Source organism: Psittacula echo (assembly GCF_963264785.1).
Source record: "Psittacula echo genome assembly, chromosome: 2".
Taxonomy (NCBI): domain Eukaryota; kingdom Metazoa; phylum Chordata; class Aves; order Psittaciformes; family Psittacidae; genus Psittacula; species Psittacula echo.
In genome coordinates this window covers 61088833-61115977 of record NC_137737.1, presented here as the reverse complement: position 1 = coordinate 61115977, position 27145 = coordinate 61088833, and the positions used below count along the sequence as shown (strand labels likewise).

General features: G+C 35.8%; 1 protein-coding gene across 1 annotated transcript in view; it reads left to right on the top strand.

Annotated features, from left to right (window-relative positions):
• SLC9A3 (solute carrier family 9 member A3) overlaps window positions 1–26831 on the top strand; it is a gene marked incomplete at both ends in the record, with an annotated part of 45223 nt that extends 18392 nt beyond the window's left edge. The window contains 15 exons of the mRNA XM_080610900.1: window positions 4215–4517; window positions 9548–9708; window positions 10629–10707; window positions 11491–11668; window positions 12544–12764; window positions 13850–14052; window positions 14879–14968; window positions 16884–16954; window positions 19224–19353; window positions 21690–21805; window positions 22440–22569; window positions 23070–23246; window positions 23817–23892; window positions 25153–25263; window positions 26584–26831. Coding sequence (XP_080467026.1) covers window positions 4215–4517; window positions 9548–9708; window positions 10629–10707; window positions 11491–11668; window positions 12544–12764; window positions 13850–14052; window positions 14879–14968; window positions 16884–16954; window positions 19224–19353; window positions 21690–21805; window positions 22440–22569; window positions 23070–23246; window positions 23817–23892; window positions 25153–25263; window positions 26584–26831 — 2294 coding nt within the window. The remainder of the gene's footprint in view (window positions 1–4214; window positions 4518–9547; window positions 9709–10628; window positions 10708–11490; window positions 11669–12543; window positions 12765–13849; window positions 14053–14878; window positions 14969–16883; window positions 16955–19223; window positions 19354–21689; window positions 21806–22439; window positions 22570–23069; window positions 23247–23816; window positions 23893–25152; window positions 25264–26583) is intronic.
• Between the last annotated feature and the right edge of the window lie 314 nt (window positions 26832–27145).

Sequence of the window (27145 nt, the reverse complement as noted above, 5' to 3'; positions counted from 1 at the left end):
TATGGCCATCACTCTGTGTGCTGTCACTGGGCACCACTGAAAAGAGTCTGGCACCATCCTCCTGGCCCCACACCTGTAGGGGAGCAGTGATAGGCAGAGCTGAGAAATGTTTGCAGATTCATATCTATGCTTTCATGGGGACTGTGGAAATTGTAAGTCTGAAAAAAGAGGTTGAAAATCTTCATCTAAATTTTTTTGTGATTCTTTGGCCTTAGAAAGCTGCTAAGTTCACTGAATGCTATAAATTCCACTAAAGTATTTAATCTAAGTTACTGCACTTTAAAAAGGTGATAAAAAATAACTTACTTCTGAAAGTATATTTCTTTCTTGGAGTCAAAAAAAAGCTGGGTCCCTCATTAAATCATAGATTGCTAATTTGTTTTGTCTTTCTCACTGGATATGTTAAATGTCACGGTCATTTTTCTTGGATCTCTAAGGAAGTGTCAAAAAATTTCACAGAAAATTTATACTGTTGTTTCTTAACTTCGTAGAAAGCTTCTAATTCAGCCTGAATTTAAGCACAGTTTGCCCAGTAGCCAGTTCACTTTAAAGCCAGATTTCCATATACTGGATGGAAGGCATATGTTTAATATTTTTTGTTAATACTCTGCCTAGACTTACATAGATGAATTCTAAATGATAAAATTTACAGATTAAAAGATTGCCTTTTGTGCTGTTATTTCTTTTATGCAATGGACTGGCTAAATTTTTTTTTTTTTTTTTTTTTTTTTTGCTGTTTCCCTCTTCTCATTAAAATACATTCATGTATTTTTCATTATTAACAGCAGTGAAAATAGACTTGATTTCATCTCCGGGTCCCTCACAGAGTAATTTATCTGAGCAGCACTGCATGTTATCCTTCCTGATATTTGCAATTTCTTTCATAACAGAATCAAACTAAACTCCTTGACCATTATTGGTGCATTGTATTTTACTCCTTAGTTAGGTAAATACCCTGTCGTTCTAGATATTTAGATGTAATTAATTGTCATGGAGACATAATTCATTCTGTGGGACTATTTCTGGATCGCCCGTAAGCAAGTAAAGTCAAACTTTATGAAATGAACATACTATCATTATTTAAGTTTGTAAAACATTCAGAGTGTACTTGGGACATAACTTCAGGATAATAAATTTTTAAAAAAACCATCAAGGAGTGAATTTGGAACTAATCTATCTCTATCAATTTCTATAAATGCAATAATTACTCATAATGCACAGTCTTGATTGAATGTATTTTATGTATATAGCCAGGAAAAAATATCAATCACTGTAAATACAAATATTAACTCAACCCTTGATCTAAGTTTTAAATTAGTCTCAAGTTATTATATTGAATTTCATCAGCTGTGGTATTTTTCTGTTACATATTTCTATGTTTATATGCACTAGGATTTCACTAATCGTATTGCATCCTGTCTGCCTGCAAAGTTAGCTAAGCAGTTCCCTTAGAACCAATACAGTTTAGTGTTCAGATTTTGCTTAGGCCAAAGGCAAAAAAAAAAAAAAAAAGAAAGAGAAGAAACTTCTCTAGAGCCTTGTTCCTGGCTCATGCAATAACTTTCCTGTCCACAGCTGCATTTGTAACCTAGCTGAGAAGAAGAATTTATTGCTGATAGTATTAAAATCCAGTACAGACAATCAGTTGATTGGAGTTAAAGAGAGATATGGTGTAGCTGATTCATTGGGAACATGTGACTTCTAGGAGAAAGTGATATAACCAAAAGCAGGTTGGCTTCCTAGTATTCACTGAGAGAAATTGGTTTTGGTTGTAAAGATGAGAATTCTACAGAAGATGAATTTTTAGCTGGATGTCGTTTGGGGTTTTTTTTCCCCACAAATGTCTAGTTCTGAAAAGTCTTCACAGGTTTATTTTAAATTCTGAACTTTAACTTCTTGTAGTCATGGCTTATCTACAAAGAGTAGGTAAACCAGACTTGGGTTAGTAAGACTAGCTCAGCAACATTCATTTCCATGGATAAGGAGATAATCCCTACTCTGTGAGGTGATAAATTAGTTGATAATTCACTGACTGGAAATTCTAGAAATCAAGAATGACCAGTAGGAAAGACTTTTGGGAAATTAAATCCTACAATTTATATATATGGAATAGCAACTAGTTTGGTTTTCTTTCTTTAACTTCTTCCTTTTTTTTTTTTTTTTTTTTTTTTAATGGAAGCTCATGGGAAGAGAGGGAAACTAACTGGGAAAAACATACAATACAGAAAACTGGCATGGTTTAGCCAACTTCACTGAAAGCAGTTTGCTTTCATGTGTAATTGCTGTTGTATTAATCCCACTCTGAAGCTATGTTCTAACATGGCTTAGTGTTCAAGGTTTGTCTATGAACACTTAGGAACGTCTATGTTCATGCTCACTGTTGGTATAGAGCAGGTCATCATAATTTTTCCTTTTTATGTTTTCTATTCTGATTAGGCCATGGAGGTTATATAACTAGTAGGACCTATCTTACAGTGCTTATAATGACAGTGGTGCCTCTAACATTGCTTGTGCAGATACAGCCAAAACGAAGACAGAGAGTTAAGGAATGGGGCCCTTAAAACACCCTAAAAGGTAACTAGTAAATATTTGACTAGGGTAAATACTTGTCTGGGAAGAAAAACAATGGTCTTTGAGTAAAGTAATCTGGTGTAAGATTGCTACGTAGTCATAGGAAAGATTCTTCCACTATACCTTGAAAAGCTAGAATTCTTTATGATGTCTTCTTGTACAAACTAGTTTTGAGGTAACTTGCATCAACATTGTAAAGGCTTCTACACACTTTTAGGCTGATGCTCAAATCAGAAACTCAGTGGCTTTTAGTAGGATTTTCTTCCTAAAGTGAAACTCGCATTTTCAGCACAAAGCTATGTAAGTAAAATCCCAATTACTGGACCAATATCACAAAGTGCTAGGGCTCACACCATTTGGGACACATCAGAATTTTAGATAAACTGAAGGAAATGCTTGCAGAAATCCCAATAAAGTCAATTAGCACACCTGTGCTTCCTTATTATCCAACATCTTTTCCACCTCCTCCATTTTGATGTTCCATCTCTCTGTGTAGACCCGACTTCTTTCTGTTCTTCTCTCTGGCTTTGGTTGGTTGGTTGGTTTTGGCTTTTTGGGTTGTTTTTTGTTTGTTTATTTCTTGTTTATTTCTTTTTTTTTTTTTTTTTAATCTGATACCTAACAAGTGCACTGGAAATATGTTGGCACACGTACTTGCAGTGTTACTTGCGTTTCTGCCATCCTGCATAGTTTATTTTTTCTCTCTTGGCCTTGCCATCTTTTCACACATTGCACTGTCTGATTTTCTCCCCCTCTAATTATTAGCTAGTTTAATAGTCTTACCACGCCATACAATTACATAGTTTTGTATAATAGGTTTCATGTATTCTTCATCTTTATTAACAGATTTGACATACTACTGTAAGATACAGATTTTATGACACTTTATACAAAAGAAAGTAGCCTGCTGCAGAGCCATTTCCTGTGAATATATCTATCTATGAAGAAGGCACCACTAAAGTTCCCATTCCTCCAGAAAGCCTCTGAATTAACTGAAATCCTTACTAGAAAAATGTTGAGGAAAAGGCACAAAAGGGATCTCCCATTATATCATCTCCATTCTGCTCCTTCTGCAGGCTACATTGTCATATTCTTCACAAATTTAAAAAGAGTTGTCTCTAAACTTGTTCTTCTTTCAGCATTCTTCTGTCATCCTCCAATAATGTTGGAGGGTTAATACAACAACTGCTAATACAGTGATCATTTGTAAAGCTGGGAGTCAGAAGTGTATTTTTACATACAGAAATAAACCATAAAATCATACTTCCAGCACCATATTTCCAGCGCTTCTACCATTTCTTTTTGGTCTTGCACTTGCTGCGTTGCACAGAACACCATCTTTCCCTAAACAGATCTTGAATGGGGAAGTTAATTCAATAAAGGAAATAAATGTAAGGGAGTATTGGTTTCATAAAAGTTGAAATATGCTGGATAAAATCTGAAAATTAACCTTTATATTTTATTTTATAAGTGGCTGGGTTCTGACACTGTCTGTATCTTATGCATTCTATGCATGTTTTTGGGTCTTATAACAACAAAAGCAGGATGTTTCTGTGAAGTCAAAATTGCTAGCTAACAACAGTTGTTGCTCAAATTGTTTCTCCATTCCAATTCTGACAAAGTGTTTTCTTTTTTCCTTACAGTTTTCCAGTTGTCCCACAAAGTCACTCGTGTGGTTCCAGAGAGTGCTCTTCTGATTGTTCTTGGTCTCTTCCTTGGTGGCATTGTATGGGCAGCAGATCACATTGCCTCCTTTGCACTTACACCACATGTATTTTTCTTCTATCTGCTGCCCCCCATTGTTTTGGATGCTGGATATTTTATGCCAAATAGACTGTTTTTTGGAAATCTTGGTTCTATCCTTCTGTACGCTGTCATTGGGACAGTCTGGAATGCTGCCACAACCGGTTTATCACTCTATGGCGTCTATCAGACAGGAATAATGGGTAAGTTTGATCTGCAAAGGCACAATTGTGAAAGCTACTGTATGCCAGATGTTAGATGGGTGATACTTTACAACTTAACAACTCTTTTCAGCAGGAAAAAAACCAAACCAAAGCAAACAAACAATTGTAATGGGAGCAATCTGTAATATTTTTTTTACCAGATTTAAGAATAGTCTGAGAAGTCTTCTCTGAAGCAAACACAAAAGAGACACAAAATTGTGTCTCTTGTATTTCCCTGCTGTAAATGTGTGCATACACTCTCAGGATAAAGTTCAGGATTCATCCCACTAATGGATATCTGGACAAAAAATACACTCTGAAGGGCTTGTTTGTTTCTGCTGTGATAGAAAGTTACTTCATAGAAATAGAAATAGAATAGAAACTTCAAAGATACTGTGAAATGAAATTGTCATCCTTCAATCAGCTTTAATATTAAGCAAGCAATGGTTGTTGAGTGAGTCTGTATGCATGACATCTCTATTCTGTCTTCTGAGGCTGAAAATTGTAACTGAAGACTTACAGAGCCAAACAGCACACGTCAGACACACTCTGTCTTAATTATACTAAAATATAAGAGTATTGGGCTGCTAGAAGAGGCAAAGAACAGCAATTTTTAATCTCCTCAGAAGTTGTGGCATGCACATCTGCTGTGTGCTACCACCTGAAGAACAATGATTCACACTGTATGTGGATTACATGTGTTTTGAAACAGGAATCCTACCTATGCTTTTTACTGTCTGTAGTGAAAAGCCCTTCTAGGACAAAATTCTGTTAGACTATTGAGTTCAAGAAAGTACTTACATGGCACATCTGAGTGCTGCTGAGAGCAACACAGATTTAGTGTGCTGCTGTGCCTGTGCACTTTGACCATCTGTTCTTGGCAGTCAGTGCTGAGATCCTAGACTCTCTGTGTGGCTCCAAGAACGTGAAGAGTATGTTGTGCTGTATTAAAAGCTCAACAGTGAGTTATGGGGCTGTTCTCTAACTACAGTGGTTCAAAATCGACTCAGAACAATTTACCACAGACTTCCTTTTAAGTCCAGATAATAAAAGTGCCTCAAATATCAGAAGCTGCAGAGACATTCTTGTGATGAAGAATTAAACTATTAACCAATTATTACAGAAGATAACATAATAGAGACTTTCAGCCTGAAAGCCAGCTCTCATTATCCAACACAGGGAAGCAGCAAAATTTAGTTCTGGAAGAACTACAAGAAGACCACAAATTTGTTCATATGAGACTCGTTTTATATAACTGCAGATGTTTGTAATACAGACATCTATGACAGATTTAGCTTACATTTTAGATATTTACTTACAACACAACTATAACACATTTTGTGAGCAAGAATTTAGAAGATACAAAGATGACAGCTCAGATGCAGACACTATTGACTTTTATAGGTAGGTAAGACATTTTATGTGCTTGCAGCCTGTGAACACAATATTGCATCCGCAATTTCACAGTTAAATACAGGCTTTCAGGAACAAAAAAATGAAAAGGGATACTACTATTACAACAGATTGGACAGGTAGGACAAGGATTTCTTTCTTCAAATATCCAAGCTGTTTGGAACAATTTACAAAATACAACCAAAAATATTTTATTAACATCCTGTTCTGGGAAATATAATGAATGACAATTACTTTTAAAATATGTTTATATAAAACATTAAAGGACAAGCATTGACCTCTTTATGACATGTGAAATGGGAAAGTATTTTCCCCAAAGAAATGATTTTAAGTAAAAAATCCATTTATCTCTTACTCTCCTCCCAATCCATATGCAATTCTCAACTAACTGTAAAAGCTGGATTAAATGGCTACGTGTTCTTCATCATTATGTAAATCTTTCAGTGACGGTATATACTAGAACTCTGAGCTTATAGTTAAACAGGAGAATCAGCCCTTACCACAGGTCACAACTAAAGCTCTACAAGCTAAAAATAGAGATGTTAACAAAAGCAAACAATAAACTGACATGCCTGGTGAATTTAAATGTTTAGGATGAACATTAATTGATATACTGTGGGGACCTATCTTTACCACCAAGTTGTATTATAATCTGCTGGAGTTCTAATTTCAGATATGGAAAAGGCCAGACAAGCCTGTCCCTGATTCAAACTATGTCACTCTCCAGCAAAGCTAAGTAGGACTTTAAAATACCTTCGTGACACATACTTACTAATCCACTAAATACATTGTGTTGGCCTCCAAGATATCAGCAAGTTCTGAGTACCACGCTTAGTGAAAAGCCTTCCTGTTGTTACTTATTTGCTGAAGTTAGGAGAACGCTGAGTTAATTTCTAGAAGAGTTCATAGCAGCCTCTGGTTAAAGTTCTAAGGCATATTTTTGTTTCTACCACACTTTTTCTAAGATCGGATTGAATGCTAAATGTAATATCATTAAAATGTAGGAACATATATCCTCTACAAAAATTAACTAAAACCAAATTACTTCCATTGAAGTAATGGTCTACTAACCATTGAATGGGCCTGTAGTATTGTCCATCAATATGACATGGAATGATCCAAACTGGATTACACAAATTTACTACATAAAAATAAAAGTAGCTTTGTTCACATTCAGTATCCTTATAGATATCACAATTTGCAGAAGAAAAAAAGAGAAGGCGATAATAACAAAGAAATCCTTCTTTCATAAGAAATGAACTTAAAAATCAGCATCTTAACTACACCCATAACACAGCCCTACCAGTCTCCTTTCACAGCATAAGAAGTACCTAATCCAAAATCTTCCTGGCTGATTGCATCTAAGTGTTCACCATCTGCTGAAGAACACATGCAGTGCTTGTCTGTGGAATAACTGTGGTTGTGACTAATATTTAGAAAGATTTTTTTCCTTTACAATCTAGGTCACATCAACAACACTCTGAGTATGTGCAGAAGTCTTAAAATGGGCCCAGTGAATTTACCTCACTCAGGTGTCACAGCTGGCACCTAGTCAATCCAGACTCCAGATCCTCGAGCTGGAAGAAGCAGTGGTCATGTATCACTTGGAAATAACTTGCATTATTAGTCTAAATAGAAGCCTGATTTAGAAACCCCATGCCTCTCAACACTGCTTTGTAGGAATTATAGTTGTGTCCTAACCTTTCCATAAATATTTGCTCACTAGCTTTGCAAGTCTTCAAAGAATGTACCAATGATCATAATCGGTAACATTTAAAAAAGATAAGCCATCTCAGTGAGCCAATTTATTTTAAAAGCTTACATCCTATTGTACTTTGATATCAGACAGTTATTGTCACTGGGTTTGTTCCTTCCTTAAGCATGGCAGAGAAGGACATTTGATGGAACCATTACTCAGATTCAGATTCAAGGCTGTTCTCAGAATTTTTGGCACAGACTTCAGCTCACTGCTTCAACATGTCTGTCACACTAAAATGGATAGATTCAGTCCTCATTCACAGCCCAATATCTCCAAGAGTGTAAAATACTATTACTCTTTTTGAAAACATAAAGCAGTTATGTGACTGTGCAAACTACGAATTTTTGATTTCAGGGCCTTACCAAGGTCCCTATAAACCTATATATATGGAAAACTGTAGGCATTCTGATTGGCAGACAGCAGCTTATAGAATATGTACTTCTGCATCTGCCCCAGATTTTTGGCCATTGTTGTTTTCTACTCCTGTCTCTGGTTGCCCATGTAAGTGTCCTTCTGTAGAGTAAATATGCCCATATTGTTTGTATCAAAGCTATTTGGAATATTCAATTACCTTCCAAGCTCTATACATTCTGGATTTGAAAAATTATTTCATAAGAGCTCTTGCTGAAGGAGTGGCCATGTTGTTCTGGAAGTATCTTACAGGCAGTATTGAGCCTTTTGCTATAACTACTGCCTGTCATTGTCTAACTTCTGCTTCTAAATAACTAAATCAGATGGATTTCTCCCTCACCTTTAGAAATCATGCCTCATACAATTGTCTATTAATTTTGGGCATGGGCCTCTGCACTGTGTTCTAATGAATGAACTCTCAACATATTCCTTCTTTGCTCCTCAAATACTTTTGGGCTTGATCATCTCTTAATAACCCTCCATTCATTACATTAATGAACACAAAAGGGATGTTCTTGTTCTCTATGCTTTAAAAAATCAGTTCCCTAGAAAAAAATATTGGGATAGCACTACTCCTGATTGCATGAAGAGGGTCAATTTAGCAAGATGTCTAGGAAGGTAAGCAAAGCAATCATTGTGGCTCTCCCTTTTTTGTCACTTTTAAAAGAAAGTTAATGCTTGTTTCAGTCTTTGCATAACCAAAATAACCTTAATAACTAAAAGAAGATTTAAAAAAAAAAAAAATACTGGGTTACTTTATCACCAGAGTTTTGTAGTTTCAAAACTTTTGAAATCATTGCCGAAATCTCTAAGGGGCTACAACACAAACATGCTGATGTACATTTACTCTTTCACCTAAAGGACTTGCAGAGAGTGGCCTCGTGAATCATAATTCGGGAACAACTGGCTTAACTGCATCTATCAATGAATGTCTCCTTGAGTAAGGAGACCACAATGGTTTTTAACTGCACTGAATGCAGTTAAGCACCACTGTAGCAGTCTTGCCAACCAAGAGTTGAATTTGGCCTATGGCATGAAGTATTTTGGAACATTTACTTCAGGAGTACTGATATATTCCTCTTACCATCTTGTCATTTTTCAATTACCCTAAGATAATTTACTTAAATTAGATAAACCAAATCCACACAAATACAAAGCCAGTTTGGATCTGGAAATACTTGTCTCCAGTGCCTTTCCACAAGAACAGGATTGTACTGTTCTCAGAATCAACTTTGATCCACATGGACCAATTCTGGATCCAAAAAACCTTGTAGGATACAAGGTGACACATTGCAGAACTTGTTAAGTAGTTTCTGGGACATGCTTTCCAGTCAGTGCCTTAGGATCCCTATTTTCAAGGATTTTGCATTATTTGTAATATCACAGTATGTCATTACTATAGATAGCACAGAGCTAACTCTGCTTATACTTGGCTTTGTTTTTGAAGGCCACCTGAATACTGGACTGCTGGACTTCCTTCTGTTTGGCAGCTTAATTGCCGCTGTGGATCCTGTAGCTGTTCTGGCAGTGTTTGAAGAAGTCCATGTCAATGAAGTTCTATTCATCATTGTTTTTGGAGAATCACTTCTGAATGATGCTGTAACTGTGGTAAATAAATTATATATCCCAAAGTCATCCAAATTCTAGAGGGTTCCTTCTGAAGTTCATTTTCACCTTAAATGAAACACTGTATCACCTGTGTGTATCTACTCATGGGCTAGTGGACAGTAGCTGATGGTTTTCTCTGTCTTGCTTACAAACACTGTATTGCAAAGATTAAATGTTTGAGCATGAAAGCTAGTTGGAGCCCATAGGTCACATAAAAATACATAGTCCTGGGTTGGAAGAGCATGAAAAACATTTGAAATGAAGTTTCAGGTGTGTATGTTTCATTTGGCTTTCATGACATACTGAAATTAGTTCCAGGGATTTTAAGCCTTTCTTTGCTGTTTATTTTTAATGCACATAATCTTTTCTGTGTATTTCCATTATGTTCATAATTTATATGCATACCTCAGATACATAAACAGAAAGAGAATACTCTCCAAAGTGCTTATGCTTGTTCCCACTCTTTTACTTCAATCAGATGTTTATCAAACAGATATATAACAAAGAACCAACTTGAGAGAAATTATGGGACATTTTAGAAAATTTCTGATTAAGAGAATTATTATATCTTATTATCTTATTTATTTTATAAAGGTGATTGATTAAATCTGCTAAATAACGGGATTTTAGAATGAGAAGTGCTTTAGAAAACCCATTTAGATCTAACAACACTTCTTATAGACAGAAATAATATTGAACTAAGAAATGGGAAGTTGTGGGGGTATAAAATTTGTTTCTTCTTGTATCACTTTTTTTCTATCTTGAAAAATAAAAAACCCCTGTGAAATCTTTGCTTTCCACACAGAATTTCCCTCTGTCACACATCATTTCAGAATTCAAAATGTTGGAACCCATAATGACATTATTGAAATACAGTTAATTCAGGAGCAAATATTAAGTTAGTCTACTTTTCTTTTCAGGTGCTGTACAACGTGTTCGAATCTTTTGTTACAATAGGTTCAGAGAATGTGACGGGGACCGAATGTGTCAAAGGCATAGGTGCGTAGAATTGAATTCTGTATCAAATCATTGATGTATGTATGCAGACTTTTAAACAAAATGTTATTATTGTACTATCAGTAAATGTTATTTTTCAGCCCTTTCCCTTGTCACTCACATTCCTACATTCCTGTGGCATAGACGAATGCCCTAAGAAAGTAAATGAGTATTCCTGAATATTTGGGAAACTTAATCAGATATTTTTTTTCTGAGGAGGCTCAACAGATGTGGAGTTTGCTTGTTAAGAACACTGAATTTGATGGCTGTACATATTTTCTTTCTATTTTATAATATGTTCTTAGTTTCAACGTATGCTGTCACTGCATGCCAGGAGAATTGAAATTGCGCTTGGGCATTCTCACTCCTTATCACTGACTGCCATCAAGTAATGTTTGCCAGTGACTATAAAATATTTGCTCACTATTTCTCATTCCAAGCACGACATCATACTACATTATCTTATGAATCAATGTTTTATCAATGACTATGGCATATTCTATAGCATGCTTTTGGAAAAGCATTTGTTTACAGAATATGGGGGAAAAAAAAGTTCAAAGGAATGTAGTGAGCTTTGGACAAGCCTAAAATGGTAAGGCTCAACAGAAAGTAACCTTGTTTTTATTACAGAATCTTCATTCACATAAAAAGTGCTATAAGGCAATTCCTTTTAGAAATAATTGGTGTGTCCTCCAAAGTTTTCTCTGATGTGCTAACCATAAAATAGAACTAGTTCAAACTGTTATATTTCTACTGTTTAAACCTGTGTTTGGTTTTGGTTTTCAGTGTCATTCTTTGTGGTGAGCCTCGGTGGGACACTGGTTGGCATTTTCTTCGCATTCCTGCTCTCATTGGTCAGTCGTTTCACCAAGCATGTGAGAATCATTGAACCTGGATTTGTGTTTATCATTTCCTACCTGTCCTACCTCACGGCAGAGATGCTTTCTCTTTCTGCTATCCTCGCGTAAGTGTCTTTTAATTACTGCTTGTGAAGGGGTTGGGAAGAGAAAATAATTTTTAAAAGCACTGAAAAGGAAGACCTAAATTATATAGGACAGCTATTGAATATGACACTTATGAATATTATGCTGAATATTACTATCTTCACACTGCAGTAAATTGTAGTTTGTAAATATTGTCATTTAGGATTGAAAAGGAATGCAAGTTTTCCAGTATCTGCTGTGCAACATGAGAGCTTCCTTTGCAAAATACAGAATAGACTCTTTCCTCTTTGAGATTAATAATACTTCAATAACTACAGGTTGTCCATTTGAATTGACATCTTTCCCTATAATTTGTAATTAAAACCATATTTTTCTAAAGCATTATGTGAATGTCTATTATTTGCTGCTCTCACTTTCTTGACTGGCCTGTTAAGGTTTGCTTAAATCTTGCCTGGTTTAGCTTGAGTACCTCTGTGGACTTCCGTTTTTTAGAATCCATTGATTCCTGGCACCTTTCTTCTCAGTTTTGCTTGCCATGTTTGTAGATGCTACAGTGAGTATACTCAAGATCAGAAAATCTTGCTGCAAAAGCAGATCATTAGTTTAAGATAATGTCTAATGTAAACAAGGTTTAAAATTTTCCATGTAAAACTGTGGTACTCTGAAGAGAATTAAGGTCTGTTATGATATAATGAAATGCTGTCTTCAGACCTCTTGGGGATTACCTCAGGGTGATTGTTCGAGATACGCATTTTACCTAGATTAGTCCCAACAGTGGCTCCTTAGGAATTAATGATAGGGTTTTATCAGTATGTGACAGGAAGATAGAAATACTATTGAATGTTACAACAAATATTTTCTGAACATTTGTTTCTTTTTTCTTTTTCTTTCCTAGGATAACCTTCTGTGGCATCTGCTGTCAGAAGTATGTCAAGGCTAACATATCTGAACAGTCTTCTACAACCGTAAGATATACTATGAAAATGATGGCCAGTGGAGCAGAAACTATTATCTTCATGTTCCTGGGAATTTCAGCTGTAAATCCAGATATCTGGACTTGGAATACAGCTTTTATTCTGTTGACTCTGGTCTTCATCTCAGTATATCGAGTTATTGGTAAGGGGATGATCTTCTTCCTGTCCTTGTGTTGTATTGTTGATGCAATCACATATTCTTTTGCCAAGAAATAAAAAAAAAAAAGGAGGGTTCTAGACTTGTTCCTTTTAGAGTATTCAATTTATTGTGGTTGAATTTATGTTTGGTTTTGGGTTAGGAGCATAGATCTCTACAGTCAGCTTCATCATATGCTGAAAATATACTAGAATTTCACTTTTGATGATGCATGAGGATATGACTAGACCAGCAGTTAACATCAATCAAGCTGTGGCTGACCATTGTTGACCCAGCACATTGTCTTGGCAAAATCTTGCAGTGAAATGGACTTTGTTCTTTATTAGGCAGCTTAACAAAATATGTGAGTCTGTCAGCCATCTCTTTCCTTCAGCTCTTTCAATTTGGTAATAAAGAGACTGGTTTAAGCTAATTTTAGGGTTAACTTCAGGTTTGAGATACACAGTGATATCAGGTCATACATAATTACACCACAGATTTTTTGACTTTAGAAATAATTAAGAAACAAGAAGCTGTCTTCCTTGTGTGTGGTGGGAGCTCTGGGAGACATGAATTCTAGAGCTTTAGGTCTCCTACAGCAAGCAGCATCTCATCTGTAGGCCTGAAGACAGTATTACCATAACTACACAACCCTTCCCATTACAATACCATCAATGTCATTTTAGTGATTTCTAAATCACTCTCTAAATAAACAGTTTCAACTCTGTTCTCCTTCGTTAAAAGGCGCTGTGCATATCAGTGGCTATGGTGCTAGAAATTCTATTCTTTCTCAACTGTGAATTTCAAAGGTTAGCACGTAACAGAATTTCACCTATACTGTCTATGCCAGATGGCAGCACTCTCAGAAGTGCTGCTGGCCCACAGAACAAGCTTCATCTAACTCCTTTGGCTGAATGTCGGTACCAAGAGGGCCTGTCCTCCTTGGCAATGTAGCAATACAGAGGGAGAAATAGATGGTGTAGAGAATTTGTTATGAAAGCAGACTGACGATACTGGGTTTTTACACACAATTGGGTTATTAACATTTCATAAGGGTATTTCTGGACATGCTGGCATTTTCTTTTTTATAGGTGTAGTTTTACAGACATGGATTCTTAACCACTACAGAATGGTCCAGTTGGAAATAATAGACCAGGTGGTGATGTCATACGGTGGACTACGTGGAGCAGTTGCTTTTGCTCTGGTTGTACTTCTGGATGGGAATAAAGTGAAAGAGAAAAACCTGTTTGTCAGCACAACTATCATTGTTGTGTTTTTTACTGTTATTTTCCAGGTAATATAACTTCTTAAGTATTCTTCTTGCAAGGAGAAGGAGTCCCCCAAAAGTACTGAATGCTTAAAGCAGTTCTGAGCTGAAGGTTGCGTATTGTTTCACTGAACTGAAAGCATAATTGAATTTGTAATTTTAGTAACAAAGATCCTATTTTATGTTTTCATATGGCACCACAAGGGACAAAACACAATTTCCTCTGTGCTAAAAAATGTTCAGTCTTAGCTGCTTAGTATTAATAGTGCTCAAGTTAATATCTGATTAAACATCCTTCACCTCATATGAATAACTATAGGGAACAGTCCTTTTTATGGGCAAATACAGTCATTAAGCTGATCTACCTGAGCTTAATTCCTTGGTTTTAAATATAACCGTATTTAAACATGAGAGTGGGACAAAAAGTATTTAGCATCAAAACAAAACAGCACTTTCAAGATGAAAAAAACAACATTAATTTAAATGCAGATATGTCCATATAACCAGCTGGGATTTTTTTTCTCAAGTTTATTATAGAAAGTTTAATTGTGGTCACAAACTCCTGATACGTATAGAAAATAACACAGTCAGTGGTATAGGAAACACTTTAACCCTTCCACTACCATATTTTTCTTATAGAAGATATATTTTTCCACTGGTTGGTGTCTTTTCAAACGTTTGTAACAGGAGCTGAGGGTACTGCATTATTTTATCTTCTAAAGAGGACAGAGATCAACTGAAGAAATACCACCATATAACATACAAAAAATGCTCTATCTCTCTGTAACAACAATCAGCTGGAGGAAAATCTAAGACCATTCCTAAATATTTATTATCATTTTTCAATCCTTAGGGACTGACTATCAAGCCTTTGGTACAGTGGCTGAAAGTGAAGAAAACTGAACACAGAGAGCCAAAACTGAACGAGAAACTTCATGGCAGAGTAAGATTTTTAAACAAAACTGTAGGATCTTCTGGATTTTTATGGAGTGCCCCAAGGAAAAAAAAAAAAAAAAAAAAAAAAGGAAAAAGATAAAATTTCTCTTTGGAAGGGAGGGGAGAATCAAATTTCAAGTGCAAAATCCTTCAAACATTTCAAAATTTTTCTGTAGGCTGTAATTTGGCTTTGGGTTGGGTCCTGTGAAGGGATACTCAGCTGAAGGTTCTGGTCTTTCACTTGACAATTCAATGGGGCTGACAGTACTGGGGAAACAGCATTGCTGGAATATGCTTCTTTCTCTTCATCTAAAAGAGAGAGGAGGACTTTCAATTGACAACTCCAGGGCAAAGCATGTGGAAGTAAGCTTGTATTTCCTTCCCAAATATTGTTTATTTATGGAAAAGGTATGAAAGCAGGCTTTGTAGCTTGCATAATACATAGAAAGGTAGTCTGCTGCCCAGTGCAGATGTTAACTATATAGTGAAATTCCAGATTAATGGTAATAGTTCAGTGTGAAGTCTGGGTTTGTCCCCTTTGGTTTAACCTTTCAAAACATTTTGAAACATCATCTCTTCCAATTTACTTTTATAGAATATCGCAAAGTTTTTATTCAGTAAAAGAAAAACATCCGTTTTCAATACAAATATAGGTTAAAAGATGGAAGACTATAAAACATCTTTCATGGTCTTCTTTAATTAATAATCTTTTCAGATTTACACAGCTATCCTGCATTAAGTATTTTAACACATTCTTGTATGATCTCCTAATCTTGTCTGTTTTCATGTTGGATGTTACCTGAAGTGAATTAACAAGTTAGTGATGGACAGGGCTTGTTTCTGATTAATTCTTTTGCAGACTACTGAATAAATACATTGTGCTTTTGTTATCCAGCAATTAAAATTTCCATTTCCATTCAAATATCTTACTATCTGAAAATCTTGATTTTTCCCCAGGTGAAGACCTACAGTCTTTCTACATTCATGGGATACACATTTACGTGACACTTAGTAGTGCAGGCCGAGCAGCAATGTTAATCCTAACACTTTGCAAAGTTGTATGTACTGATTCACCACTTCCTAGAATATTCTAGCAGACGCTGTCTCAGGAGGCACAGTGTTCCTAGAACTGTATAAACCGCAAACTTCAGAGAGAAGGAAGCACTGTCTGTTCTCAGAGAGGAGGAGGGAGACAACTTATTGTAATATCATCTTCTCCATTTCCATATCAGATATCTCCTGAGGCAATGATTAATATTATTTTCAGGAAAAATCCATATCACCCATGTTGTTCTAAACCTAGCATGCTGTATATTCTGCAATAAGCACTCCAATGTTCAGAGTGAAGTGTAAAAACCATATACAGAAAAAGACTAAATTCTACCTGCAGCTGCCTTGGCTTCAATCAAGATCTATAAACTCAGGATTTCTGTCAGCCATCTAGTATACTCAGTATGGAATTTTGCCCTAGATATCAAAAGAATGGAGCCTACTTCAACTCTGACGGATATAGGGATTCCTCAAACGTCTGAAAAGAAACGCTAGGAACTATTTTCAACTTATTTAATCACCAACGCAAACAGTGGCTGATGTACTTCATAGGGCAGAAATTCAGATGGCAAAATGAGTTGATAAAAAGAGTTTTAAAATTCAATGTTAAAATGGAGGATCAAGTACCTTCTTGCTGAGACTCTTGTAATTTAAAAAATAGTGAATTCGTAAAGAACTGGTTAGAAAGTTCAGGACCTTTGAAGAAAAGCACATAGTAGCTGATATTTCAGTAAATGGGAAAAAAAAACACTGCTTAGCAGCAATAAAATTATTTTCCATAGTCGCCTGGTCGAACCTGACATAAATTGAGCTGTTTTCTAATTATGCCTTTTATTTCTGTAAAGATATTAATTCCACTTTCACTTTCCTAGGCCTTTGATCACATTCTTTCTGCGATAGAAGACATTTCTGGACAAATAGGGCATAATTATCTGAGAGACAAGTAAGTCGTAACTAACTTGTTATGTTGAAATATTGCTAGAAAATCTTGTCTGTAAATTACGACTTTTTAAGCCTCTGAGTTTAGAGACAAGAAGGATGTCAAAAGTAGTTGAGAAGGTTGTATGCTGAAAATGCTGGAAATATAGCAAATGTGAAAGTGGAGGAAAGGGTTGTCCCCTACAACTGGACTCTTTTCCTTTTTTCCCCACAGTTAAGAGTAGGCCTTTGCAAATGCCTCAGTTCACATCCAGGGATCAGTTACTCTCAAGATTTGAGAACTGGTCATTTGCACAAGATTTAAACTAAAATGTTAATGTTGGGCCTTCTCTGTAGTACTCCATTTCATGAACATTATTTGTGTGTGGAGACACTAAAAAACATGAGCTACAACTGTCCCAGTTGTTTGTTCTATTTCTACAAATAATGTGTTCAATGCTTCTGAAAGTGATGGCCGAGGGTGCTTGGAAATGACTGTAATAGTTTAAGCCTATTAGTTTGAAACCAACAATGAAAATTACAGATCATTTCTACCTTCCCCTGTTTATAGCTGATTCATCTTGAGAGAAGCAAAATTACTCAGCTGAAAGATACAGGCACCATTTTCTTTAAATTACACTTGAAGAGTTACCACTGTGATGGGCAGACTTCCATAATCTAGATGAACAAATGTGAAAGAAAGACATTAGTCTTGGACATCTTTAAGAGTGTTAAGGTTAGGCAGTTCTCTGCCTGGAGTTAGGTCATTACATAGGCATAGACAGTCACAGTTTTGACCTGCTAATTAATGTCTTGCTGACTCAACAGGTCCATTCCAATCCAAAAGCCATGTGGTTCGGTAGAGCACCCTGCTAGCCCTTCCTGAGAAGCCTGAATATATTAGCTTAGGTTTAGCATTATGTTTGCACAACCATAAAACTCCTAGGCTGGATCTAGATTGTACCTGAGCTCAAGCAGAATTGCTCACCAGTTATAGGAACAATCTTCTTCCTTTCCTTTTTGCTCTTTGTTCATTTATGCATCAAAGAATTTTCATGAGTTATCCCAAATACAGCATCCCCTTTCTTTTGCTCTAAATTTTTAGTTTAATTTTTGGGAATTAATTTCAGCCGGCTATAATGCAGGAGAATACATCCCCAGATTTGAAATACTGTCATGAAGTTGGAGCTAAATATTTTTAAAAAGGGCGTATTTTTTATTTTTTAATATATTTTTTAAATGGCTTCTTAAATGTCAGAAAGTTATCTCCCTGAGTAACAAGAGGAGTAGCTTAACATGGATCCGTGGTTGAGTGTGTGCTTTGATGACTAATGTATTCTGAATGACACCATTTTAAATCTGCTTCTTTTGGACTCTATGTACATGAAAGTGATGCTTCCTCAAAGAAACAACAGTCTCTAGCATCCCTAGAGATGTGCTTAGATGTAGCAACTTGAATTAGAGATTGCTTGTCAGATATTCTCCCTAGAGAAGAGGAATAGTTATCAATTCAGTGAATAATATTTAGCAACAAAAAGGTTTTAACAATCTGAATAAGAAGCTATAAACTCAAAATAGCCATTGGGCAAGGTGGATAGAATCATTTTGAATAGTAGTCTTAAAAGTTGCCTCATCGCCATTTAGAGAAAATCTTGAGGAAGGTCAATGAAAGTAAAGCAGCCTTTATCTTCTGGAGCCTAAATATGAACTGGCAGATATCCTGCTTTCAGACAAGCCTGGAAGTGTAAATAACAGAAAATACACACCACTTCTATCCCCCAGAGTACATCAATGGCATGAATAAAGCCCTCTGTAAGCGCTTTTGGAAGGACAATGTTGTGAACTGATTTTCTGCACTGGCTGTCCTGCAATACAGCTGGGGAAAAGCAGATTCCCTTCCAAAACAGGAAAGAAAATTAAACTTTTCGAATTAAGTTAGATACAACTGCATAATCAGAAGTGGAAAATTGGGGTAGCATAATCTCCTAAAGTATAAAATGTCCTAGTGACTCTGAAATGGGATATTGTAATAGTAGCACTCTTGCTGTTGTAGTAGTGTTTGGTAAGTGAACCTATGGAAAGCTTTATGACAGCTGCATAACTCTGTAGCAGGCTTTTCCTTAACTTTCTTTAAATGCTAATGGGACAGACTCAAAACACAAATACCTCATATTGCTATGTTCACCATTCTTTTAGAAATGCTTAGCTCAAAAAAATATCATTTATGCTAAACCGAAAATGATGTGAAACTAAAATTGCTTGTTGCCATTAACACAGTTCGTTTAAATCATCAGGTGGTCCAATTTTGATAGGAAATTCCTCAGTAAAGTACTGATGAGAAGGTCTGCTCAAAAATCAAGAGACCAGATCCTTAATGTTTTCCATGAGCTCAACTTGAAGGATGCAATTAGCTATGTGGCTGAGGTACTCATGAACACTTGTTGACATGTTATAGCATCATTTGGCTTTGTGGTTTTGTGGAGTTTTTTGGGTTTGTGGCATTTTGTTTGTTTGTTTGGGTTTGGTTTTTTTTTGTGGGGGATGTTATTTATAATATAAAGGAGATTGCAGGAGATGTCTTAAAGAAAATCATTTTAATTTCTGCTCTGCTTTCTATTCCTAAATGTGTTAATGAGACTCAATATCACCTGTTTCAGTGGCTGTAGTTCTCAGTATTATGCCTGATCCCCAAGAATGAGTATATTGTACTTATTATCGTACTTATGTCAGTGTACTTTTCTGTTGGGTTTTACTGATTAACTTTGTTTCTATATTTATTGCATTAAAAAAATACTGTAATTCCAAAGGCATCAGGCAAACTACTGTCTGTCTAAATGTGTCAACAGCCTGGCTCCTGCCGAGCAGTGGTTCTATGTTGTTGACAAATCTGAATTGAAGAAGCTTACTTCCAAATGGTGTGGATGTATGACAAACGTAGTGGACTGCTATAATCCCCTTCTGCCAGATCACAGTAACACACACCAAAAAAAGAAAACTGGGAAGGGTAATTTTAATTCAATGAAATCATAACACCCACAGTTCAAAAATTAGGGTTAAAGTTAAGTACTACAGGTATCAAACACAATCACAAAATTGTGAAGTTAGAGAAACTAAAGACTTGTTACAGGAGACATTTTAAAAGTTACAGAACAGAAGAAAATTACTGGTCTTCTGCAGGAGTACTATTACCAGACTGGAGCAATGTTAACAGGTTGTGTAAGAATTCCTAATCTTCCTCAGTGTGAAACTGACCACTTTAGTTCAAATCACCACATATATGCAGTATTCATACAGTGTAGAGGATAGTTTTAAACAGAGTAATTTAAACAACAATCTTTGAAGTGATCATCTACCTATGTCCGTAACCTCCAACTGAACTCATTATCACAGTCAGGTGAAATATCAGTTAATTTCTTTAATTAAAATAAACACCATCATTGTGACAGAATCTGCTACTAATACTAGTTTCTTTTTAAGAAAGTTGAGCTACAGCCAGGCAGACTTCTGTGAAACTTGGGATTTCAAAAATCAAATTCAGAAAATAAGATTAAATTCAGAAATTATATTAGTGTGAAAAATGGGGAATAGTTCACAAGATAAGTAAATACTTCCTTTTGAGATTTTGTAAATTGCCCCTTCAGTTTTCATACCATTTGAGCTCAAGAACTAATTTTCTTTCTCGTGGTGCTTTCTGGGTCACACCTTAGAGGAAGAAAGTTAGATAATGACTTTGATGTTGATGAGCATGAGGCTTATATTCTCATTCACCATTGAATCTGTTCAGAGCCTACTTCTTAATGTCACTGACCTCATCCAACACACAATACTTTAACATGTATGTGGGCTATCACAGTAAAAGGAAACACTTTTTTTTATTTACTCTGTGAATGTAAACATGTAAAGGGAAGGCAATATAGCTAAAGTTGGAGAAATGTAGATAAACTCTTTCAGTATTGTGCAAGGGAATTGTTTTGTCTTGGTGTATTCTTCATTACAGTTTAAAATGTAGGGACCTGCTATGGGATTTCTCTCTCCTGTTATGCAAAACCATAGATGGGTTCAACCTATGTAACCACAATGTCATTCAACAGCTACCTTTCACCTAAACAAGGTATTATGCAAGCAATAGGGAAAATAGGAAAAAATAGGGAAAACAAATCTGAGCTTTTCCAGCAATTCAATTCTGACATGTGTTTCAGAACTGAAAGCAAATCTCATCTCTTCAGTATCTCATTTCCTAGTGCAATAACCTCTTTCCAATAGTCTGGTAGACTTCTACCTCCACTTAAACTTTGTTGCTTCCAGCTTTGTAGAGAACAGAAAATTTAGTATTGTTCCTTTGAAAATGGTACTGTTAATGCAGAGGTGTGTTGAGTCATAAAAATCTGCATAGATATCCCTATGTACTTAGTTTTCAACGTGATACACAGTAAAAGGTCCATCCCTGAAAGAGTCTGTGAAGAGGAAAGAGACTGTGAAAGTGCAAGGATATAATTTGTAAACAGATTGAAGCCTAAGAAATCATTCACATCTTCAAAATCAATTTACAAGAGTGGAATAGCTTTTCTCTTTGCTTTGTTCATTGGCATAACTTCACTTAATGTAAAGAAACCATACCACCAAAAAATGGTTTGTATTTGTTAACCAAACACAATTTCTGCCCTGCTTCTTGTGCTATTTGCATAGAGCAGCGTCAAATTATCTGCATTTTCTCATACACGTTTTGCCCTAAGTGTTTACAGCTTTCTTTCTGTGGTCAGGGAGAACGCAGAGGTTCCTTGGCATTTATACGCTCTCCAAGTACAGACAACATGGTGAATGTGGATTTCAACACCCCACACCCAAGTACTGTGGAAAGCTCTGTCTCTTATTTACTGTAAGTAGTAAGGACTGATTGGGGTGGGAAGGTTGGGGGGGCATGTATGTTATAGATGAGGAAATGAAAACAATGTTACAAATTTTGAAAACCCCATATTACAGAGGCTTCATTCACTACTTTTTTGACCTTCAAGTAATTTTTTCTCCCACATAAAATGCACATTCATGCAGTTACGATGTTTCATTTCACATAAATTTTTTTGCAGTAAAGCCTGGTAAGATGAAGCAGACATCCACATTAGAGTTGTTTCACGTGCCTTTTGTTCACCAACTGCTAAAGGCAAGCCTAGATGTCATTTCTGTGTCTCCCACAGAAAAAGTCAGGAGAGAGGCAAGAAAAAACCCTTGCTCTTTCCTTAACTCTTTCATGATTCTGTCACCAAACAGATTGCATGTCATGTAAACTGAGAAATTAATGCTACACGCACCCAAAAGATGAAAAAATACACTATTTTCACATTTCTCTTCATTTGCTCACTCATTTTCAGTTAGCTGATTTTGATCTTTCCTTTTATCTTCTTTTCCTTTTCATCCCCATTTCTCCCTCTCGTTCCACATTTTCCTGGTTTTATTTCCTCTTCAGCAATTACTGATTTTTAAAACTGCTGTCTCTGTATTGTATTCTTCTTCAGGAGAGAAAAAGCTGGACCAGTGTGCCTTGACATGCAAGCTTTAGAGCAGAGGAGAAAAAGTATCCGAGACACAGAAGACACAGTTGCTCATCACACTCTACAACAGTACCTGTATAAACCTAGGCAGGAGGTGAGAGCAGATTGGACTGTTTTCCAGTCTAAAACTAGGAGACATTAGGAATCAAAACTTGGGAGTGAAACTCAAAAGGAAAGAACCCATCTGTAAAATCTGCACCTTTGAGGAAGATAGGCTTTTTGTCTATATTCTTTCTCATTTATGAATAGAATTGTATCCTTGATTTCACTGGGGCCAGTGGAATGCAGAACTGGATCCAACACAGGTTCTTAAGCAGGATTAAATGGAGTGTATCAACTGAAGTGATTCAGACACTTATAGGGAGAGGCTTACTTTGAATGACAGTTGCTCTTACATATTTAAAATTCTTGGATTTATACCTTTTTCATGGTAAAGAAAGAAAAATAGGAGTTTCATTAATGCTTTCAGACTAGTCTTTGATTCATCCATTTTATGGAGTTGTCTATATTTGCATGACACTGATTAAATGCATTGATTCAGGGCTTCCAGTTGTGTTTCTAAATAAATTAATTGTCTTCCCTTCCTGGCCACAGCATAAACACCTGTACAGTCGGCATGAGATCATGCACAGTGAAGATGAGAAACAAGACAAGGAGATTTTCCATAGGACAATGAGGAAGCGCTTAGAATCTTTCAAGAGTACCAAACTAGGAATAAACCATCCCAAGAAGCTCAATAAAATTCACAAGCGAGACCGAGGACAAAAAAGGGTAAAATACCTTCATAAGGACCCAGGTGTAGGCATGGAATCGGAAGGGAGCACTCTGAATGGTCTTATGTCCTGCATTTATCTCTGTCCTATATAACTTCATGAACTTAAAGGGCCCAAGCAAGAAGAGATTAAACTATGAGATAACTCTAGGAGCATCTTCTAACATGCTGCTCTTCTCTGTGCTTTACAACACTTCTGGGTGAGAGATTTTGGATCGCTTTTAAAACAACAGACCTTGAGCCACACTACAACACTGTGGGAAGATGTTGCAGGGTAGAAACATCTAGTACTATGCTATAGTAGCACTATAGTATTGAATATTTCACAAAATTTGTGTGAAACTAAGAGGTAACATACAGCATATAAAAAGCCAAAATTCCTTTCTTTTCCTGTAGTGAGTACAAGTGTTGGGGAGAAATGAATAACATCCCTATTGAATCTCAAGCAAATATTACAACACATTTCAGGGTTATGATTCTGAACTCATAATTTCAAAGGATTCCACATCCACATACCATTGCTATCAATGATGGTAGCATTTTTAGTAACTTTTTTTGTTTTCTTTCAGCGAAACAGCAGTGTCATACCAAATGGAAAAATACCTTCAGAAAATCCAGTACAAGATTTTACTTTGAAAGAAAAAGGTAAAAAGACTCTTAGACTGGTTTCATTATTAATTTCATTCATTTTCATTATATTTCATTTCATTTTTGCATTTTACCAGCTACCTTGTCCATGAAATATCACTGAAAATTTTTGCTATATACAACAATGAACCTGGCATTAAAAAGGCTTCTAACTGTAACTCAGACCTAAGAGTGGGTATCTGCCCGATGCTTAAATGCAGTGTCTTGACAATATAGAAGTTGTTTTTCTAGGTGGCTTGATGACAAATCAAGTTTTAATTGGCCTTTTTACTCATATTAAAAATATCACATTTCACTTTTGAAAACAAAAATATTGCAGTAATTATAAAATAATATGTATCACTTAAAACTGAAATGTGGTTTAAAAGCCACTGAACTCTTACTTTTCTTTCTTCTGTTTCTGCATGCAACCCCTTTATCTCAAAGAAAATTGAAGTAGAGAGGGATTCATCTTTTCTTAATGCTCTGAGCAGAACATTTTTCTTTATTACGCACTTTGAATCATTTTCTGAGCATTATTTTTCTTTGACTGACTGAGGCAATCCAGGCTGGCTGAGTAAGTGTAATAACCTAGAACCTTTTTGCACAGGAAGAGCTTTCCAAATACTTATAAGTAGGTCACTCAACGCTGTCTTGTTAAAGAACACTGTATATAGGTGTCACCCCTACTTAAAAAAAAAAAGCTTCATTGAAAGACAGTCTTAAAAAGTTGTTTCGTAGCTGTTGTAAAACTGATTCTTACTTCTACTGCAGTAGAAGTAGAACTGATCTCACCAGGTTTGAAATCAGCCAGCATACTAATGCTGGCCTCTTTCAAATGATGAAAATGCAGTGACTGGTCATTGTAACAGAATGACATTTGTCAGCATCATTTAATCATGAGCATTTAAGACACAAAGCACAGTAGCAGTGGTGCCACACCGTAGACTGATTTGTTTCAGTCCCAGGAAAGCAGACAATTCTGTAGGCCAAAAGCTTAACCAGCATGTGAAATCCCTCTATCATAGCACCAGACACTAACACAAGCCGGAAACCTGTGTTGAGTTTCATGCTGTAATTGGTATCTATGTTGCAAGCTCTCTATATATTCACATTCCCATTTAAGTGCTATAACTGCTGATTAATCTTTACCTTTATCTAGATCCTTGTTAAGATAAATCTTTGATAACAATGCCAGCAACAAAACAGCATGAAGTAGCATTTTCTATGATAACTGATACAGATCTCTAATCAAACTGGACTTTATTCTTTTTCCAGATTTGGAGTTTTCTGAATCAGAAGAAAATGATTATGAAACTTTGCATCTAGGCAAAGGAGTTGACTTCCTGGCTAATGTGACAAAGCAAAATTTCACAGATGCTCCTACTGGTAAAAATATTAATTACCTACAAAGCTGGGGTTTCTTCTCTCCATTGTGAAAAAAAAAAATACTAGAAATGCTGCCGATTTAGTTGTAAATTTTGTTTTGATTTGTTGTGTTCTATTAGAAAATATATTTGCTTAATATTAATGTTAACAGATAACAAGTTTTGGATATTCGCAAGTATGGAGTGCATCAAATTTGCTAGTGATAGAAGTTGTGAGCATGACCATCTAAACCTGTCCTAAAACCACTAATTATTTCTAGCAACAGAAATGTTATTTTAGAGTTGTCCTACGTCATAAGACCAGTCAATACCAGTCTTTTGGAATTGTTTTCTACTTGCACTTTGTTGTGTTAAACTTCATGCTTTTTCTTTCAGGCCAGATTTCTCCTCTTAAATTCACAGCTTCTTCACTTCCTTACAGGCTCATAGAAGTCACTTGAAAAGCACAGATTTGCAGTATTCCTGGAGCATTCATTGGACTTGATTTCCAGCCCTGAAAAGCTCCAAAATATCAGATAGTGTATTGCTATATATAACAGAAATTACATGATACCATTTATAAAGTTTTAAGATTTATTATTTCTCTTTAGCACTTTTGTGTTTGAATTTTCAGCATGCCACTATATACTTCATTTGCAACATGGTGTATATGGTGAAGAAAAATACTTGTGTCTGTACTTTTTTGGTAGATACAGCCTTTTCACTGTTCCATGACAAATTCTATGTTTGAAAATGTGTAAAGACATCCAAAATCAACCCAGAAATAAGTTGGTGACAAGACACAAACCTAGACTTATTTTTAAAATATCGTTTTCTGTTCAAACACTACAAACTTCATATCTATATTACAAGGCCCCTGTAACTTACTTGTGACTGTTACGTGGCCTGCTTGAGTCCTTTATGGAGTTCTGCAGTTTATGATTTTGCATTTTATTTTTTTTATCCCATCTTTTGTTTCTTTTTTTATGGCTTTGATATGAATTTTCTGCAGATATTTTTTATTGTGCTTTATTTTACTTAAAATTTGCAGACCGATTTCTTCTTTTATTGATTTTATTTTTTGTCTCCAGGTATCCCAAACATAACTGCATATTGGATATAATATCCAGATTTTCTCTTTAATAGAAATCCAAAATTACTAGTAATAACCAAGGTAGAAAGAGCAACCTGTGTGTGTATAATGGTCTGTCACACCTACACTGGCATGTATGGGCCTATTTTTTTCCCCCATTACAGCTGTTCTTTTACAAACCATCTTGCTTTGCATTACCAAGAAATCACTTTAATCAACTATATTTGTCACTCATGAACTTTTTTTTAGGAATTGATAACCCAGTATTTTCAGCTGATGATGATCAAAGCATCTACATGAAGTTCTCACCATGGTTATCTAGTGAAGACACAGTGGTACCATCACAAAGGGCCCGAGTGCAGATCCCATATTCTCCAAACAACTTCAGAAGGCTCACACCATTCCGGCTCAGCAATAAATCAATAGATTCCTTCCTGCAAGCAGATGGACCAGAGGACCGACCCAGATCTTTTCTCCCAGAATCAACACATATGTAATATTGTAAAAGATATTATCACTTTTGTTTTTAATCAGCCTTCTCATCAAACCTAATTGCTGACAAGTAAACTTACTTTTCTGAATTTTCTTCTCACAGAGCACCTCTTTCCTTTCTGATTTCTTCAGACAACTAAATTTCTTCAGATAACCAAATATCTTCTATTTTCCTCCAGCCTGAATAACAAAACACCTTTCTATTTTCTTTCTGCAGAAGATCTGTCAGACTATTTGGGGTCCAATGCCTTGCTGTTTTTATAAGGGTCCTGCTCTTCGTTTTGGCTTAAATGCCAAGAAAAAAGCATTCCAAATACCA